Raw genomic sequence first — 19,543 nt, forward strand, 5'->3', positions numbered from 1 at the left:
CCCCGGCAAACCCATCCCCCACAAGCCACCGTTGCTTCTGACCCACCTGCATTAGACTCCATGCAGTCATTGCCCTTGAGATGTGATGGCGCTGCTAATAGAGTCCTGTGACATTCCAGCCACCTTGTAAGTGGACCTTTTTAAACACTCTTCTCAGAAACAACCACTCACCCGCCACTCCAGGTTAGGCTCGTGACCTTATTTTCATCTTTGGAGTGACCCCCTCTTCTTCACCCCTGCCCCCAATCTTTTCATCTCAGCTGAGAGTCTCAAGAGATGATAAAAATGTCTTGAAATAATAAGCTATAGTTCTAGAATGCTTATCTTCCCCGAGGATCCATTAATATAGGAGTTGTTATTCCTTGTGCTTCCTATTCAAGTATTCTGAATGTTTCTTTACTGGCCTATTTAAACTACAGTGCCACAGGAATTCCCTGGCTGTCCAGGGGTTAGGACTCGGCGCTTTCACTGTCCTGGCCCAGGCTCAATCCCTAGTCGAGGAACTAAGATCCCACAAGCTTTTGTTTTGTCGTGGCAAAAACAATCAAACAAACAAAAAACCCAAAAAACACTACAGTGCCACAATACGGGGTTATCAGTGGACCTCAGGGATGTCCGTATTGTCCTGAAATGTTTATGTAAGATTGTGTCTGCATTTATCTGGAAGAGGAGCTATTAAGAATTCACCAAGCTTGCTTTAAAAAGGCTAAGAACCAGTGTATCAAATTCTGTATTTGTTTTTTAATACAGATTGGCTGGAGGGAAAAGGTTCTGGCTGCGGGTCATCCTCAAATTCATGTTCACATAAATGATTATTCGTTTTAGATGAAAAATGTTAATATGCTAATTTATGCAAGTTTAAAAAAATATTTAAAGTGCTGTACAGCAGGAACTAACACAACATTGTAAATCAAACATGCTCCAATAAAAATTAGTTTAAAAAAAGTATTTAAAGTGCATATTAAATATATCTTTTGGACAAGTAAAACTAAAAAGCAAGTATTTTAAGTAAGTTGTACATAGTTTTAAGACTAATGACCATAAAGACAAAAATAAGAGAATCTGACAAATGTGAAGTTAAAGGACATTTTATTTACTGACAGATTAAAAACCATAACTCCAGGTAGTGCAAAATACACCACTGAACCCAATTACAAAGAACTGGTGTTAATACACAATGTTTAAGCAATGCTACACTTATTTTTGGCAAAGTGCTGTATTGTTTAGTCTGTGTATAAAACTGACCATCTGTGAACTAATCAGTATAAAAACCTTCTATGAAAACAGAAAAAAATATTTAGACAGTGGCTCAAGAAAACAAGCTGCCATTTGTGCATAGATTGATGTACAGTATATAACCTACTCTAATGTCCCTTTTGAGTTTTCAAGTTGTCAAACAAAAATTGTGTCCAGAAACACATCAAGAAGGCACATAGTACAACCTACAATACTCTTCAGTCTCTAGAACTGATGCCCTGCCCTTGAAAAGCAAATGTGTTCACAATTTTACTTGAGAAACAAACAAACAAAAACAAAAAACTAAAGCCACTTAAAAAACACACACACAATTACTGATTAAGGTTCCAAACCTCTGGAGGAAAACACAACCAAAAAGCAAGCAAAACCACTCATACACAGCAAGCCTGGAAACACACACATCCAACCTCCCCAAGTACTGGTTTGGTTTTTAGAAGCCCTCCTAGAAAACAAATACTAAAACTTCAGGCAAATACTGAGCAAAATTGGGCATTTAACAATGATACAATTTAAAAAAATGTTGTAAGGAAAATTCTCAATGACACACAAAAGAATATCCACTTAAGCTGCCTTCCTTGGAATAGTTAACTTCTCCTCCCACATAAAGGATACTGTTGCCAAGAGGAAAAGATATCCTTATCTGTATGCTTTCCAGGACCTCTTTCTCCACCCCAAACCACTGTAACTGGTGTCACATTTCAAGTGAAACTGGTACATGGCAAGGCTGACACCACTATATTATATGTTTTCTAAATAAAGCATTTTATATAAAAATTTAAGCATTAAGTAGATAAGGATGCCATTTATAATAATCAACAGGGCCGATGGCAGTGAACCTATCCATGATAGTAGCCCAACGTTTTAAAGAATTTAACCAGTATGTACGGGACTTATAAAATAAAAAGATAATTTTAAGGTAACATTACAAACATATGCTAGTATCTCCAGTACAAGGAGCAGTCTCTTAACCGATTCTAAAAACAAAAACTAATACTTGGAAACTCTTAAACTTTCTCCACTAAGCTATTTAAATTTCAATGTCTATCTTCTAGGTGGAGTCCTTCATTTTGTTTGTTTGTTTGTTTCCAACTCAAAGAAAATGAGAATAAGAAAGATACCCTTCTTTGCTCTCTTTTCTTAAAGAGTATATAAGACAATATATTTCCTTGAGGAGGAAGAGAAATAGCAAAGACACTCAGATTCAAGGAAGACATAGAGATTACAAACCAGTGTACTACACAGATTTGAGAAGTAAAAACATTAGGCAATGCTGAATGGCCCTCTCAAGTTTTAAGTAAACTGTCATCTCACTAGAATCAAAGTACTGATACAACATGGAAGGTATGTAAACAGGAACAGTTTGCATGGGAACTGAAAACATGCACAGGAAATGAATGTTAAAAAAGCTCCCTGGAACAGTAAGTAAAAAATCCAATCACTTTGCACCTTCTGCAAAAAATTCCCCACCCATCCAAACATATATCATAAATTGCCACAGAAGATAAATAACGGGTGGTTAATCTTCAACTTAAACGGTGCAGTACATAATCAAACTAAGTGAAGAAGAAAAAGTAATAAACATAGGCTATACATTATAAAATGTTTTATTAACAAAAAACACAAACTTCTTTGAGAAACATGGTGCATTATAAAAACTAAGAAACTCATTCATGAAACACTGCTGTGTGCACCACATATTCCAGACTTTTTCCAAGTTAACATTCTATATTATCAGTTTAGAAACAGAGCGCTAAATTCAAAGGGGTCTTATTTCTCACTGCTTGAATTTTTAAGGAATATGCACTAAAGCACATTGTAAACCACTAATATTTACAATAGCAAAAATAATAAACTTATAAGAAGCTGCATGTCAGCCATGTTTCAAAGAATACTTAACAGGTCAACATCACTCTCTGTTATTATTGGTCTTATGTCTCGCACATAGTAGATCCCTAACAAACATCTCATGACCAAGAACTTCAACTGCATTATATAACCACTTTCTTTAATGCTTACATCTGCCAATTTTAGACAGAAACCTTAGATACTGATACAGAAACGACAGTATGATATCACGGATGGTGTGTGGTAACCCTTACACTGAAAAAACATCGCGAAGACTGAAATCATTTGTTTTCCAGGTACAAAGCATAAAAAACTTGGCCCAAATAAGGCAAACAAAAAGTCAATAACTGATAGAGATGTAAATGTATTTAAGGTATTTGGAAATCTGAAAAAATAATAGTAAAAAAAGACCATTGCAGTTTTGTATACAAATCTGTTCATGCTGCCAAACAAATTCTCATGGCTGAACTTCTTTAACTCGTGAGGTACTAACAACTTGCATTTAATATATGAAGAAAGAGACCCCCGTGTATTCAGAGGCTTACATCTATGCTCAAGTTAGCAACATACGGCCCTTTAACAGTCATGGTAGAAAACATACACACCTTCATGAAAACTCTACCTTATCTCCCAACTCTGGTAAACACAAATAGTAACAAAATAACTTCTAGCTCAGTTTGACAAAAGTTTACAGACTTGGCCTCTTATTAGAAAACAAATAAATAAAGGGGTAGCTGAAATGGAAGGGGACTAAGGAGAGAAGGGGGATCTAGACTCTTGTTCTAAAGAGACATTCCTCTGGCCCTTCGGCACAGCCAGTGGACGAACAACGTACCACCACCATCTAACTAAGCTATTTGAACCTCTTCTGACTCCACATACCCCAGACTAGTCAGAAAAGAGCCCAGCTCTTCGCTTAAAACAAGTCTCCCATGGTTCCCTGCATCCAACTGCTACAGGGTTACTGAAGTATATACTAATACTTCATATAACTATATGCTGCTTTCTCCCTTGACAACACTGTATAGCCGTGTACTTATTTAATTAGGGTTGCAGAGGAGATGGAAAAATAAGCTATTTGATTATGAAGGTGATAGTACTGCTCTGTCTATGCAGAATGTGCTTTGGATTGTAAATACGTTTAACTTAATTTCAGAGGAAGCTGGTCAGAGTGCAGATGGCTCAGCAAAACCCATTACAGCTGCTAAAAAATAAAGTGAGTGGCTAGAGGTAAGGAAATCGATTTCCTCTGCGCTGAGTTAACTGGCCTCTGTGTGAACAGAGCCCTGCCCCGGCCTCATCAGCATCGCCTCTGAGGAGCAGCTGTGGCAGAGGAGTTGAGTTGCCACGGCCCCACCCCCATCACCAGACTCGGCCGAGAGCCCCCTGGAATTTCACGCAAGGATCAGTTCTCGGCAGCTCCACTTCAAATCAGTATACAGTCCTCCCAACAACTGTGAGGGCGGTACATACCACTGCTCCCCCACTGGTGGAGGAAACAGAGGCCAAAGTGGTTAAAGATTTTGCCCGAAGCCCGACTTAAAACAAAAATACGAAAACTCAAGGAAGCCAACCTGTCACCCTTCATTTAGATGCTATGAAGAGATGTCACCAGGGATCCCCTTCACCCTTGCTTGCCACTCGGCAGGACAGTCTCCGTGGCAGAGGATCTATCACTGCATCAGAAATATAAAGCCTCTCTCTTCCCTTGGGCACATATAAATAGGAAGTCACTCAAGTGCCAGGACAAGTACTTCTGAATTTACAGCTGATGTGAGGTGGCGAGTTGGCAGAGCTGGCAGGAAAGAATCCAAACAACTTCAACAGTAGACCAGTGGGTTAGTTATGGACACACATTTTCCCAAATATAATTTCACAGGTCGAATCTAATCCCTCTGCATGTGAGACGAGTGCTGTTGTCCCACGATGCCTGTAATGTCTGTACCATGTCACACAGTCACGTCGGAGTTACTGAATGTACTGTTCACGAACACTTAATGTACCTGAATTCCGAAATGAACTGTACGGCTAATCTGGGAAATAAAAAACCCACACACACAGAAATATATCAAGTTTTCTTCCAAAAGAAAGTTCAGCCATAATTCCATTATATCTGTGGCAACCACATCACTTGTTAATGCTCATGTTAGTGTGTAAAAATGTATTCGCCATATACAGAAAAGAGTATCAAGTACTGGTCAATAAAGTGTATGGCTGACCCTGAGAATAAATTTCTGCTTACTCAAAAGATTGATTAATACCAAATAAAATGAAATTGAAAGATGCCTATTCTCGTACTTGGGAAGAAATGTCTTTAAATTGCTAACTTGTGTACACCTTAATAGATTTAAAGACATCCCCAAACACTAAACACTGTAATTGTATTGATATGTTTCCAAAAATATTCTGAAAATATTTACAACAAAGTAAATGTTAAGAGCAAGGCATTACGTGATATACAGCATGTAAATCTGGTCTTCAAGATAGTGTCTAAACATACCGATAAAACTGTGTGATTGGTCATCAGTTGTCTGTAAAGAGACAGCATATTCATCGTCCATACACACACATGCACGCACATATGCACAAACCAAGAGAAACCAACCAAACACACTTGAAATTCTTAGTAATTGTACTGACGTGGGCAGGGCTGATGGACAGCCCAGCCATTGTGCTTGATTTGCCGAGAGTGGCAATCCCTGGTAAGATTTTGGCGACGAAGGCTATTTCTGTTCAGAGACTGTCTTTCACTGTGTTCTTTTATCCACTGGGAAGGGCGAAAGCTCTTGGGTTGCTCCAGAAAAGCTGTATGAGCAGCGAGAGCTGCAACATAGCAATGAATGTGCTGCCCCATTCCATTCTGAGCTTCCACTCTGAAACAGAAAAAAATGGGGATGTATTAAGTAACAGAGTATGTTATTAATGAGACTGAAAAAGCTACCTGGCAATTCAGTTTGCGACGCTAATTTGTTTATGGTTTAATGAGAGCTCAGTGTCTCATGGCTGACAGACAAGTTTATATTTTGTGACCACACTGACTGATAATGGTAGAAAGGAGAAGCCAACTTTCAATCGAAATATGCCATAGAATCCACAGGTGGTTAATTAAGTGGGCTGTATTTTTTTTTAAATGCTTTACACTTTGAGTGAATTTCAGTTATACACCAAACCCATTTATATAAGCTTCCTAGGAGGGGAACTAACATGTGTTTTAATTCTCACTATAACCTTAAAAGGAAACTATTTTAATTCCCAGATTTTACTGATCAGAAAACTCAGGCTCAGAGAGGTTAAGGTCACAATTATTAACTGACTCAACCAAGATTCTAACATAGGTCACACTCCGAAGACCATGGTTATGAGGCAGGGTTGATACTGATGCACTGCGCCAATAGCACCTTCACAGATGTTTTCTGTCTATAAGTAAAATGTTCTAGGAAACAAGCTTTAAATCTGTATTTACTAGAAACATGCATAAGGAAATTCTACTCATTTAAAATTCTCAGTAAGAAGCTACCTGCTTATTACAGAAAACAATTCTAAGTTTTAAATTTATATCACAACAGGGCACATTTTGTAATGGCATTTGCACAGCAATGTTATAAAAACCCTTAGGGAGAACACAATCTTAAAATATGGCTACAAACCATATAATTATTATATGTTTTCTATATTAAAAGCTAATCAATAGATCTAAACTATATTAACACATAATGAAGAACTTCAAGATTTTTAAGGGTTATTTTACACGGAAAGGCAGTTATATATTCTGCCTATAACCACTAGAGGAAAACACAATGATCTTTTTTAATATATTGTTTTTATTAAATGGCAGAATTAAAGCAGGTCACATTAAGAAACTAATAGAGAGCAGTTAAAATAAAGACAGTGGTTTTTAAAAGGTGGGTGCCTTGAGTCCTTCGCCTCCCTGCTCAGACTGATACACATATCACACAGTCTCAAGGGGAATATACTTACTCTGTGCCAGTGAGTCTTAAAAGCAGCTTTTCCTGGCCCTACAAATGTTAAATGGTGAACTATTAAATCACTAGTAAGGTTTAAAATGCTATTTAATTTTACTATTAGTATGTGGTCAACTTTTCTTTATTATAACTGGTTTACTATGGGTCATTAAAGGCACATGTATTACTTAATTCAAGATTATGATAGCACATAAACCTTCACAAACAATATTTATAAAGGCTAAAATGCAATAAAGTACATACCCTGAAGCCCACCCTTAATTATGAAGCACCTTACTTTTATGTGCTTTACGGCAATCTCTTCAAGGATAGACAGGATGGAAACAATCTAACTTTTAAAAGATATATGATTTATTTCTTGCTCAGAAAATACAAATATTTACTACAGAGCCATCCTCCTAATTTTGGTGACATCTTACTTCTATCTTGATTTAGTGGGCCTTTCTTATAAGAATTTCAAATCCAAATATAAAGATGTTAAAAAAATTTTATTATAAAACTATAATAATTTGCAGTACTTTCTTATGTTCAAAAAGAATTCATATAAAATTGTGTTCACTTGATCCTTTATGTTTAACTACCCTATGTGTTATATCAAAACATATAACAAGATACAGTAACAAACAAGATATAAAAAAATGAACATTCTCACTGCGTCAAAACTGCAAACACATAACCAAATGCAGTGCAAGGTCCTGAACTGGATGCTGGTTTGGACAAACTAGATGAAATATTCTGGACTCTAGCGAGCAAACCTGAGAATGGTTTGTGTAGTTGATGAAGGAAAATTTTACTGGAAAAAAGGTAGAGATCATTGCCTAAGGAAGCAGATTGTAAAATAGTACATACAGCTTGATACCATTTAGGTTAAAATGGTGTATGTACCTGTGCATGGGCACATTCAGAAAAAACAATCTGGAAGGATATGACCTAGAGTCTTAACAGTATTCATCCCTTGGTAGTGAGAACGTCATTTAAAATTTTTTTGCATTTTCTAATTTTCTGTAGTGCATATGTACTGCTTCTATAATAAGTTGTCTACAAAGCTGCTGAATACATATACGTATACACACACAATTAAAAAAAAATACTGAAACGTAAATATACAAATGTTACTAATTTAAAGGGGCTATTAATCACGCTAAATTCTCAAGTGGAATTCCTCAGAGATGAGATCAAAATCAGGGTGGAAGGAATTTCTAAGAACTGAAGAAATTAATTTGCATCAACTGTAAAGCAATTAAATCAATACCACCTCCAAAAAATTATATTTTAAACTTTTGTTGGAATGCCTGAAACATTAACCTCTTGATAAATTTATAGTGTGGAATAAAGTGCCAGTTAAAGTAACATTTCCCATCAAAGATCTTAGCCAGTATAAAGCCTGGGTAACTATATAAGCAAATTGTTTTTCAATTTGGTACAAGTGTATGTTTATCCTCATTCAAGATCATCTACAATATTGAGACTTGAGAGTGCAGCAAACTCTGGTAAAGTTAACAAATTAATGAGCTGCCTGGGCTTTGTTTATATTTGGCAAACAGGAAATAGAAGATATATACAATGGTCTAGTTAGTAGAGTTGGAACCTGGACAATCCAAAAAGAGGCCTTTTGGATGACAGCACGAACCACAATTCACCTGTTCCCTTGACAGGTACTAAGGGAACTAAGTCAGTACCAGCATCCTGCAAATACTCTATTCCCATAGGAAACCTTCCACTCACACGCAACACGGACTAGCTGGACTTTGAGCTAATTAACATGGCCATGGGTTTTATTTTAGCGGGTGGGAGCGATCTTGAGTATAGTCTCTGAATAAAGGCCACAGACTGTGAGTTTGTTTTGGAACATATCACTGACCAGGCACCCTCCCTGAACCTTTCCAGGCCCTCAACCTATCTGCCATTCGAGCAGAGCCTTTCAGACCACTTGGGACACCCATATAACAGCAAAACATTGTTTGGGTAGGAAATCTTTCCTCTGTAAGGCAGAAAACAACTCTCTGAGCAAAATGTTTTGGTAAATCTGCCATTTTACTTCATGCTTAAGATTCCTCAGGTTTTAAGGTTAAGCGCCATTTGATGTGACCTAGTTAGGACTACTTGGAAGATCATAAGAGATTTATTTTAAGATATACTATTGTTGTCGAATTTGATGCCCCAAATAATCCAGTCTATAAAGTGCCAGAGTTATATTCTAAGATACTTAGCAGAAATGCCAGTCTTCTCTTTCCATTCAGTAGCATGATTTTATAAATGAGACAGCTCTCCATTACGTAACCGGGGCCATGCTATAACTCACTTTTTTGAAAACTCGTGCTATAACTAACTTTTTTCATACCATCAACCGCCTTGTGCACTAGGCATATACTTTCATGAATCTCTGTAGGATTACTCTGCATCTTCTAAAAACTCAGCTTTGAACTGTAGTAGAAATAAATACAATGCATACTAAACAGACTGTCTGCGGAGAGCAACGTACCTGGGACTGCTTGGGTTATGAAATTCCTCAGTCCCACAGTGGGCCTCACTGAGGCTGGGGCAGGGGTTATGCACAGCATAGACAGACATGCTGGGGTGTTCGATAAGAAGGTTTTCCATAGGACTGGTTTCCACCTTGATAGTGGTTAATCCACCTGCAGTAAAACACGGGGGAGGGGTGATAAACCAGCTCTCCTCCATGGGACAGGACTCAAACTGGAGGAAGCAGGAATCACTTGGATCAGTTAAGCACTCAAGAGACGCGGGTAAACAGGAAAAGACTGAAGGGTGCTCGGAAGGTGACTCTTCACTGATGTCTTCTTCTTCCTCGTCTTCGGCTGCTGAGAAACCAGTGCAAGTGTCTAGATCGTAGTCCACACACGTCGTTGAAGTCCCACGGGATTGGAGCATCACATTGGTATCACATCAGAGCACAGAAAGAGAAGAGATGATGCTGTTAGCTGATGCTCACATGCCTCCCTTTACTTAGGTCAGAAACAAAACCACTCATATTCACTCGTAATGATTATAACTTCTCAGCACCTAGCATGTGTGTGCATGTGTGTGTGTTGGGGGGGTGCGTATCACTGTACGGGATGGATTATGTTGGTTTTGCAGGAACAGTTTTTAAGACGTTTCTATTCTGCTGAGTAAACACAAAATGCGCCAAATGGGTTACTGCTTGTCTAGTATGAGGATTTTCTATTAAAGTGCCTCTGATTTGATCAGGGTGTTAAGAGCTGCAAAACTGCAAAGTCTGACATCAAACAATTTCCCTGACTGATCATCTGGCACAGAATGCTTCCTGCAATTTTTTTAGACAAATTCTTGTTTATTTACTTTTAAGGCTTAAAAACCTTCAGAGTTACTGGTTTACTTATGCAAAAACTAGATGCAAGAGTTTCCACTTTTGCTGTGATGATTAACGGCTAAGAATACCCTTACCTATGAAGTCAACAAGAATCCATTCATCATCTTCTTTCTCACTAAATTCTGGTTCTTGGTTGGAAGAAGTATTGACTTCACCCACAAACATTTTATTCAGTCTCTGAAACATTGTTAAGGCAAGATTGAGACTTTGGCTGGATGTCTTTATAGCTGAGATTTCAAAAACCTGTCTTCTGTCAGCCTGATGGCACTGACAGGGGATTAAAGTGCACAAGTTGCTTATTCAACTTAGGCGAGAAGCAAGAAGAGTCATTATCCCTAAAATAAAACAGAAAAAGAAGGTTATTTCAAATCAGCACGTTTATGTGTATGTGGTTTTAAAATACACACACATATCCCCACCCTTAGAAAAAAGCACATGCCTTAGCCTACAGCTATGGCTCTTCCCTTCTTTCAAACACAAGATATGCAATATCTCTTTTTTACAAACATTATGAATTGAGTACTCAAACGCAACCTGTAAATATCTCAAAATGTGCAATAGAAGGGGTTGGTTCTTTTTCACATCTGTGCTTTCATAATAAGGGATGAATTTGAACAATGTATGTCAACTGAAATACTACTTTTCTGTAAGTAGAGCAAAAACTAGGTATTCATGGTTAACTGGCCAGAAGCTGCCAAATGAAGCCAGCAATAGAGGCCAGTGAGTGACCACTATCACGCCAGGCCCTCACCTTTCCCTGGCACCTGTTCTCCGCTCTGTTCTTGTATATGATCGTAAGCACACCTAATTACATTTAAAATCTGTAAGTACTCTGACCTTCAAAACAATTCCTACAGCTGGCATGGAGAAAGTCACACTGTACAAAACTCAGGTGAACAGCTACCAGAACTGGAAACGACCACTGTGCCTGGGTTCAAATGCTGGCTCTGTGGCTTGTGCCCTAAGAGTAAGGAAGTCACACTATTTCAGGAGGCAATGGTTCTACCTCATGGAGTTCTCGTGAGTTCTAAATGAGGAACTCCAGCCTCATCTGATCTTATTCCAGAGTTCCAGATTTATATATCCATTTCTGCCTGCCTACCTGGTGGGCATATCAAACCCCCAAAATAGCAAAGAGATCTTTTAATTTTCCCCTACAAACATACTCAGGCACACTTGCCCTTCCCCGCCTACTCAGGAAGGAGAGGCAGCAGCATCCAGCAGTTACTCAGGCCAAAAGCCTAGCCCTTACCCTTGACTCCTTTGGATCCTTACCCCCGCACCCCACCCCTCATCCAAACTCTCAGCAAGTCCTGTTGACTCTAGCTGCACACTTGGCTCGAATCCACCTACTTCTCTCCACCACTCTCACCCTAGCTGAAGCCAACTGGTGTCTCTCCAGACTTTGCCAATCACCACCTCCTAGACAGTGTCCCAGATACTACTCTTGTCAAATGAGATAGTGCAGGCAACCTACTTAGCAAGGCACTCGGTACAAAATTCTCAAGTCAATGTCAACTATTAGTCACAAGTATTTGCTGAGCACCTATTATGGGTCAGGCCGAGTGTGCTCAGTGCAGCGGAGGCAGCAGTGGACAAGGCCCTCCCATGGCAAGTGCAACAACCCGGTGTGATGACTGCCACGTGAGGAGAAGTACCGGTGCTCCTCAAATCCACACAGGCAGAGGTCAGGGAAGGACACCTGAAATCAATGACTTCAATCGTGAATGGCTGAGAAGCTCAAGAATGGAGGAAGGAGGAGAAAGAACACTGTGAAAATGTGCAGATGAGTGAGAACGTGGCGCCTGCTGTGTGGCTCAAGATCCAGGTGGACGGTCGTGAGAGCGGGCTCGGGGGCTAAGCGGGGACCAGATCCTGCAGGACCCTGTAAGCCAGAAGTGAAGGGGAGGGAAAAGTCAAGGATGCCCCAGGTTTTTGGCCTGACCAACTGGGGGGATGGTGGGATAGTTCAGTGGAAGAGGAACACTGCGGAGGTACAGGCTGTGCACCCTGGACACATGGAATTGTGGAAATCTGCAAATCCCACACCGGGGATGTCTGGAAGGCAGCTGAGTATAGGACTCTGCAGTCCAAGAGCGTGGTGTCTGCTGGGGGCACAGATTTGGGAGTTATCAACACAAAGGGGATGCCAGGAACCATAAGAGTGGGTGAGACCATCCAGGGCGTGTCAGTCTTGAATCCCTAACTTCAGACTCTTGACATTTCACTTTCAAGACAATCATCTTTAGCTGTAAATGTAGTTGGAATCTGTAGCTGATGAGGCTCCTGGTTCAGTTCTTTATGTGCACACTGCAGGCTATTGCCCATGTGCAGTACTACAAATGTGTGCTCAAATAAGCGGCATTGGAATACTTTTGTGGTCATAATCTGTCATCCTCAGCCATTCATTATGAAAAGCGGGTAAACAGGAAGTATCACTTGCATAACCAGTCTTCCTGAAACCCTTCTGGAAAGCAACATGGCCAGAAGTCTGGAGCTCTAGTACGAGAACACAAAGTCAGCTTTATGTTCCATGTAAGAGAATTTAGAAGAAAAGTGGGCTGTGTAATTGGCCTGACATAACCCAAAAGATGACCTACCCCATGTGCAAATAGCTGATGAGGTGATGTGTAAATAAAGGTTTTGAGCATATAAGCTAGGAGGGAAAAAAGGTATTTTCAAAATCTGTTCCCCATTTCTCTTAAACTATGGAGGCAGGTATTGGCCCCAACCACAATTCTGTGTCTGCTGACCCGGTTGGGAGAATAATGCCAATTCTCCAGGGTACAGGGCTGGACTCAGCCCCTGCACCAGTGAGAGCTGCTGGGTGGGGAGGGAGCACCCCACAGGAAAACCTTGCTCGTCTTGAATGAGCCCTTATCCCCCAAATGTGACGCCACGTGAGGTAAGTCAGTGGGGCCCAGGCCACTTAAGTGGCAGCTATAAGGCAGAAAACTTGCTGGGGCCACTGTGGTTGTGCAGCTGCAGGTTCCCAACTGCAAACTGCACCCTCTGGCTGCAGCTCCAAAACCGTAACATGGAAGCCAGGTTTTGCCTGGAACACACACAGCTCTGCCACAGGAAAGGTGTCCCCGGAGGAGCTTTCCATGGGCCGGCACAAGTCAATCTTCTTTTGGTTTCCTGGAGTGAGGCTGGTCTAACTTTGCAAAGCTCCTTTGGCCCTGCTTTCTATAGCTGTCACAAAGGACGAGGAGCTGCTGGAGAGACCCCAATACACTAAAATTGTTCAGGGAGGTGGCTGCCAGGAACATGAGGTGAATGAACATTTGAAATGTGACTAGTGTGACTGAGAAACTAAATTTTTAATCTTATTTAACTTGGGATATATTAGGTTAAATAAAATATATAAATAAAATTAATTTCACCCATTTCTTTGCCCCTTTTTAATGTGGCTACTTAAAAATTTAAACATGCATATATATTTTTATTGGACAATACTGTTTTAGAAAAGTCTTTCCAATGTCTTGATGGCCTATCCTCTCAATGACCCAGAGACTGTCCCTACCAAGGCACTGCTACTCTTGACCTTGGCTCCCACCCAGGAATGGAGGCTCTCCAGGGGGCTGGTTCTATGTGGAGCTAAAAGGCAAAGCAGAACTTCTGACTTCACTCCTCACCACATATCACTGATGACTTTTTCATATTCACAACTCTAGGACAATGATAAAACTAAAGTGAAAAATTCCAGAGAAAGCAAATGTCCTAAGAGGACAAATTTACAAATACAGCTCTGCAATTTAGGAAAGAGGTAGAGGAATGAAGGCTAGGTTAGGTGGCGCTGCTGTTCTCTGGGGCACCTGCAAGCCTGGCAGTCTCACCCCAGTGAAGAAAAGAGACAAAGTGTCTGGTCCCCAGCATTTCGAGAAGGCAGCTTTGTCCCTCTTCTGCTTGGCTCAAAATACCTCCATTCCCTCCCTTTTAAAAAATGTCTTTTTCATTATAAAATGAACCAAACCACATTATAGAAAGTTTGGAAAATAAATAAGGAAACTAGTTATTATTCTATTCCATGCTTTGTTGCAATCATTGTTAATATACTGTGCATTTTCTTCAACACAGTTTCTTTTCGTCACAATTGTAGGCTAATGCATGCGCAATTTTGTATCCCGCTTTATTACCTAACATTTTATCATCAATGTTTTCTTTTTTTTTTATCATCAATGTTTTCATATTTCATGAATAGAAATGCTCTGTGGGCAGAGAAAGATGGCTGAGTTTAATACTTATGGGGTACAGCATTCTAGTTTGAGAACTCAGAAAAGGAGTTACTAGTCTGGAAGAGCTTGTTCATGTGATTTATTTTCTCATTTTTGAGACAGGCAACCAACCTAGAGGCCACATGGCTCTGGAGTTGGCCTGCTTCGTTTGAAATCTTGACTCTGCTCCCTGGAACTTGTGTGTACTTAGGATATATAGTAACTTCTCGGTGCCTCAGTTTTCTCAGGGTAGTGCCAATGTGAGGATTAAGTATGTATCACTTAAAAGCAGGCACACAGCAGGCACCCAGTAAATATTAACCACAAGTTCACTTCAAACCAGTTGTATGACTGTGAGCAAGTCACTTAGCATCTTTGGGTCTGAGTGTCTTTATCGACAAAATGTTTACATAATAATTAAAGCTACAATTTACTGAATGCTTATTATATGTGACAGACTTGAAGTACTTATTTGTCCCATTTGACTAATAAGGGAACTGAGGCTCAAAGTAACTTGCTCAAAAGCGACAGAGCTGGTCAGGGCTGGGGCCAGCGTTAGAGTGTAAGTGTGTCTGGTCCCAAGGGCCTTGCTCCCCCCTGCCCTCCATCCCCCACCCCAGCACAGGATCTCTCGGGCTCCTTCCAGCCTCAACTCTGGCTCTAAGAACTTCAGAGAACAGCACTTTTCTGTTGGTTTTGGCTGCCAGTAGGCGGCTCCAAAACAACATTTTAAATTAAAAAAAAAAAAAAAAAAGATTTAACTTCTAACTATGTGTACAGTTGTGGCTTCTTGACAGTTTTGAAATATCAAGTGGCTAAATTTACACATCATCATCAAAAAGCAGCCTCAAAATGATCATTCTCTCACTAGTTTAGAAAAATAAACATGCTGATTCGAGTGATTTTAAATAAATTTTAAACTGCATTAAAACCAAGCCAAGAAAGTTGTCTTTGCTTGTTCCACTCTACCCAGCCTATTCAACTGGCTACAAGGGGGTTATTCTCCCCGGGATCCACCAGGTTGGCTCTGAAGGCTGAATGACAGCGGACAAAGACAGCAGTAAGTGGTAATTCATAGCCTGTTCACCTTAAATTTTGAAAGTGGGAGCATTCCCAAGAGAACTATGAGCCATCGATGGAACAGTCACAAAAAAGAACAAAAGACAGGATGGAAAAACAAACGAGACCTTAGTCATAGAAATTCGTAAGGTCCTGGTTCCAGGCAGGAGCCTTTGAAAATTACGCTGCCAATTCAGGATTACAGTGGCTGTGACTTAAAAGCAAAAGCTTCCTAACGCTTTTCACATCTGCAATGAAATATATATTTCAATTACCAAGCAAGTGATTGCAAGATCTTGGGGCACCTCATTATTAACTCTGTTCAATGATCCCATGGGTCACTTTCCACTCCCCTTTCCCAAAACTACTTTGTATTCAGAAAAGGTTCTTTTCCGAATGATGGAAGGGGGAAGGGGAGCTCTTCCTAAATCTACTCTAAATTGGAATTAACATAGAAGATAATGAGCAGGTGTAATTAGGAAATACAATAAAAACAAGGAATCCCTAAGTAAAATTCATCTGCAACTTTTTAAAGAGAAAAGCCAATTCCTTTTAACTGTCTGTGTGGTCTTGAGTAAGTTACTCAATCTCTCTGGGCCCTCAGGTTTACCTATGCGTAATACAGCCTACTTCATAAGGTTATTGCGGGAATCAATTGAGATAACGCATGTAAAGTCCTCACATAGTATATGGCACATGAGAAGCACCCAATCAGCGCGACTGAGCAAAACGATGAGGGTTTTAATTGTGATGGGCAGGGAAACTGCTCTTTCCACACGTGCAACCTCAAATAGTGATGCGGAAGATCAAGCAGGGTCAAGGAACATGCAACGAACAGGCGGACACTCGGCGGGCGCCGGTCGCCGGGTAACTGAGCCGCTGCGCTGCCGAGCGCGACCCTGCGCTGGGAGGGCTGCTGGAGGAGCAGCGGCGGCGCCGCGGGCCTGGGGGGGATGCGTCCCGAGGCGGCGGCCGCGCTCGCTCCTCCGGAGCCGGGGGCTCCGACGCCGAGTCCCGAGCGGGCAGCTGCAGTCCAACGGCGGAGGGCAGGAGGAGGAGTGGAGGGGAGTGAGGAGGAGGAGGAGAGAGAGGAGGAGGTCCCGCCGCGGCCAAGAAAACAGGCCGCGCTCGGGGGAGGAGGCAGAAACCGAACACCCAACCGCCGCCCCTCGCCGGGGCTTGGCCGGCCCGTGTCCGGGCGCCGCCTCCGCCCGCACCCCGGGACCAACGAGGGTCCGCCGAGGGGGTGGGCGGCCGGCCCGCGGCGGGGAGCGGAGGCAGCGGAGGCCGGGAGCGCACTGACCGCGGCTCGCGGGCCGGCCCGAGGGCAGGGCGCGCGGGTCGGGCAACGCTGCGGGGCGGCCGGGCGCGAGCGGCCCTGGACGCCGGCCCCGCCCGCACTTACGTGGGCCCGACCGGCAGCCGGACGGGCGGCGAAGGCAGCGGGCGCCTGGCTCGGCGGGGACCGGCGGGAACCGGTGCGCTGGCGGCGCGGGGCGGCTGAGGTAGCTGCGGCTCCCGGACGGCGGGCGCGGGGCTCGGGGCGCGGAGCCGGTCCAGCCCTCCTGTGGCCGCGCCACTGGCCGCCGCCGCCGGCCCGTCTCGTTCCTTTTGTTGTTGTGCAGCTTCGGAACAGCTGATCGGCCGCTGCGCCCGCCCGTCGGGCCCGCCCGCCGGGCAGCCCCGCCCCGCCCCGCCCCGCCCCGCCCCGCCCCGGGGCCGCGCCAGGCCCGGCCCACCAATCGGCGGCGCGGGGGCACAGGGGCCGCCCTGCGAGAGGTTGTCACTAACGCACGTGACCTGGAGCCGAGCCGGGCGACGCTCTCGAGTTAGAAACAAGCCTGGGCAACAAAGCCCGGGCGCCGAGGGGATAGAAGAGGGGCGAGCGGAAGGGGGGTGGGGGGGGCTGGTACCGGGGCGCATGGGAGAGAGGAGAGGAGGGGCTGGGGGCGAACAAAAATGGGAACCCGCTGGAGTGTGAGGACGAACTGGAACTGGAAGGGGAGAGGAAGAGCCCCAGCCCCAGCTATCCCTTTGGCCAAGTGAGGGGCCGAGCGTTTGGGGCGTAAAGGGACACAAAGTGTTTTCTGCTCTGAGAGGAAAATTAAGGGCATTGAGGAGGGTGATGGAGGCCAAAGACTGTGACGCAGGCCCACTTAACTTCTTGGTCTTCTTAGGAGAGAAAGTCTGGCCTCCAGATACAGGGATGCCGCCCACCCAGCCTCCTTTTTAAGACCAGGAGTCAGGCCCCACCTCGCTGTGGTAACTGACACTGGGAGCTGACTGAACTCGCCTACAAGCTCAGGATTCAGCCCACAGGCCGGCGAGGCAGAAGAGGCCATCAGGCCAGACCTGAAGGCAGAGACGTCAGGAGCCTGGAGGCCCTTTGCTCCGGAAGACGAGGAGCATCCTGGAGGAAGAAGAGTTAGGAGAGCGGCTGCATCCAGGCTCTCCTGTGACCTAGGGAGCCCATGACCTCTATTCTGCTGTTTACGCAGTACAGACTGTGGGCATTCACACGACGCCTACCTGCTCACCGCGTTATTTATAGTGAGAGGAAAGTAAGACAGTGGGCTTGAAAATACTTTCCAAACCAAAGCTCTGTACACGTATCGATGGATTCACTGTCTGGCAAAGGCAAGGGAGTCATTTTGATGTGTCTCCACTCTTAGATGGATCTTGTTTGGACTGAGATGCGGTTCTCTAACCTAGGGTGAAATTTATAGCGACCCTCAACAGGTGTATCATACATTAAGTATCTGAAAGTATCTGACTCTCACATTCTGGCCCTCACAAGTATCCTGTGGTCAGTCTGCTTCCAACAATACTGGTTTTAAAGGGTGTAAATCAAAGTGCGGGGGATTGTCTGACACCCAGAAGTAATAACCAAAATTTGGGAGCCATTTGACTTTTTCTCAGAAAGTAGACCAAACCTTTAACTTGGATTTTAGGTTTTGGCTAATCCTAATATTTTCTCTCAAATGTCACTGCTACATTAGGAGCCCCATAATCTCTTGTTTCTTCTTAGCAATTCGTGAAGAGACCATCTTCCCATTCAGAACCCAGGCATGATGATAATTTTAAGGGTCTAATTTTTAAAAGGTCACATGGAGACCTACCTTTTTCCAACTTGATAAGATTTATCACCATTACAGACAATGTGAAAGCATACAATGCCTTGTTATGATAGAAAAACAATGTGAGGTGGATGATTCCAAAGATGGTCACAACAATATCACCATCATGAAGTGAAGTCTATTTTTTCTTCTCGTTGAATCTGGGCTGACCCTGTAACTGCTTTGACCTATAGAATGTGGCAGAAATAATGTTTGAGGTCTCCCAAGACCAGACATTAAGCAAGCCTGACAGCTTCTGCTTTGCAGTCTGGGGAAAGCCAGCCACCACATAAGAAGAGCCCATCATGTTGTGAGGAAGTCCAAGCTATGTGGAGGGACCACATGGAAAGAGAGAGATGCCTGACTAGCCCCTAGATGTTCAGTCTGTCTCAGCTGAGGTACCAGACTTGTGAATGAAAACCATCCAGGAAGGTCCAAGCCCAGCAGACACCACATGGAACAGAGATGAGCCATCCTCACTGAGCCCTGCCAAAATTGCAGAATTGTGAGCAGATAAATGATTGGTGTTTTAAGGCACTAAATGTTGGGAGGGTGGTTTAAAAGCAGCAATAGGACACCAAAACACAAAGCTAAACAAGAGAAAGGCCCATAGCATATAGATCAACCTTCTGTAAACTTCACAAAGCAGAGTTTTGGGGATAATTTTTTTTTATCTTATCTCAGGAGTCATTTGCTTTCTGTTTACTCTCTTGC

General features: G+C 42.8%; 1 protein-coding gene across 4 annotated transcripts; it reads right to left on the reverse strand.

Annotated features, from left to right (window-relative positions):
* Positions 1 to 1,072: 1,072 nt before the first annotated feature.
* Positions 1,073 to 17,346, reverse strand: TP53INP1 (tumor protein p53 inducible nuclear protein 1). 4 transcript variants are annotated; one of them, XM_068525397.1, is made up of 5 exons: positions 17,119 to 17,346; positions 11,984 to 12,139; positions 10,512 to 10,772; positions 9,568 to 9,928; positions 1,073 to 5,975 (listed from the first exon to the last, which is right to left on the reverse strand). In XM_068525397.1, the coding sequence occupies exons 3-5, from the start codon at positions 10,621 to 10,623 to the stop codon at positions 5,726 to 5,728; spliced, it is 723 nt and encodes a 240-aa protein (XP_068381498.1). In that variant the 5' UTR covers positions 10,624 to 10,772; positions 11,984 to 12,139; positions 17,119 to 17,346; the 3' UTR covers positions 1,073 to 5,725. The 4 variants fall into 4 exon arrangements, with proteins under 4 accessions (XP_068381498.1, XP_068381499.1, XP_068381496.1 ...); XM_068525398.1 differs by lacking the exon at positions 11,984 to 12,139 and adding an exon at positions 15,842 to 15,961; XM_068525399.1 differs by lacking the exon at positions 11,984 to 12,139 and adding an exon at positions 7,081 to 7,118 and having other exon boundaries at positions 5,839 to 5,975.
* Positions 17,347 to 19,543: the final 2,197 nt, after the last annotated feature.

Source organism: Eschrichtius robustus, chromosome 17, assembly GCF_028021215.1.
Source record: "Eschrichtius robustus isolate mEscRob2 chromosome 17, mEscRob2.pri, whole genome shotgun sequence".
Taxonomy (NCBI): Eukaryota; Metazoa; Chordata; class Mammalia; order Artiodactyla; family Eschrichtiidae; genus Eschrichtius; species Eschrichtius robustus.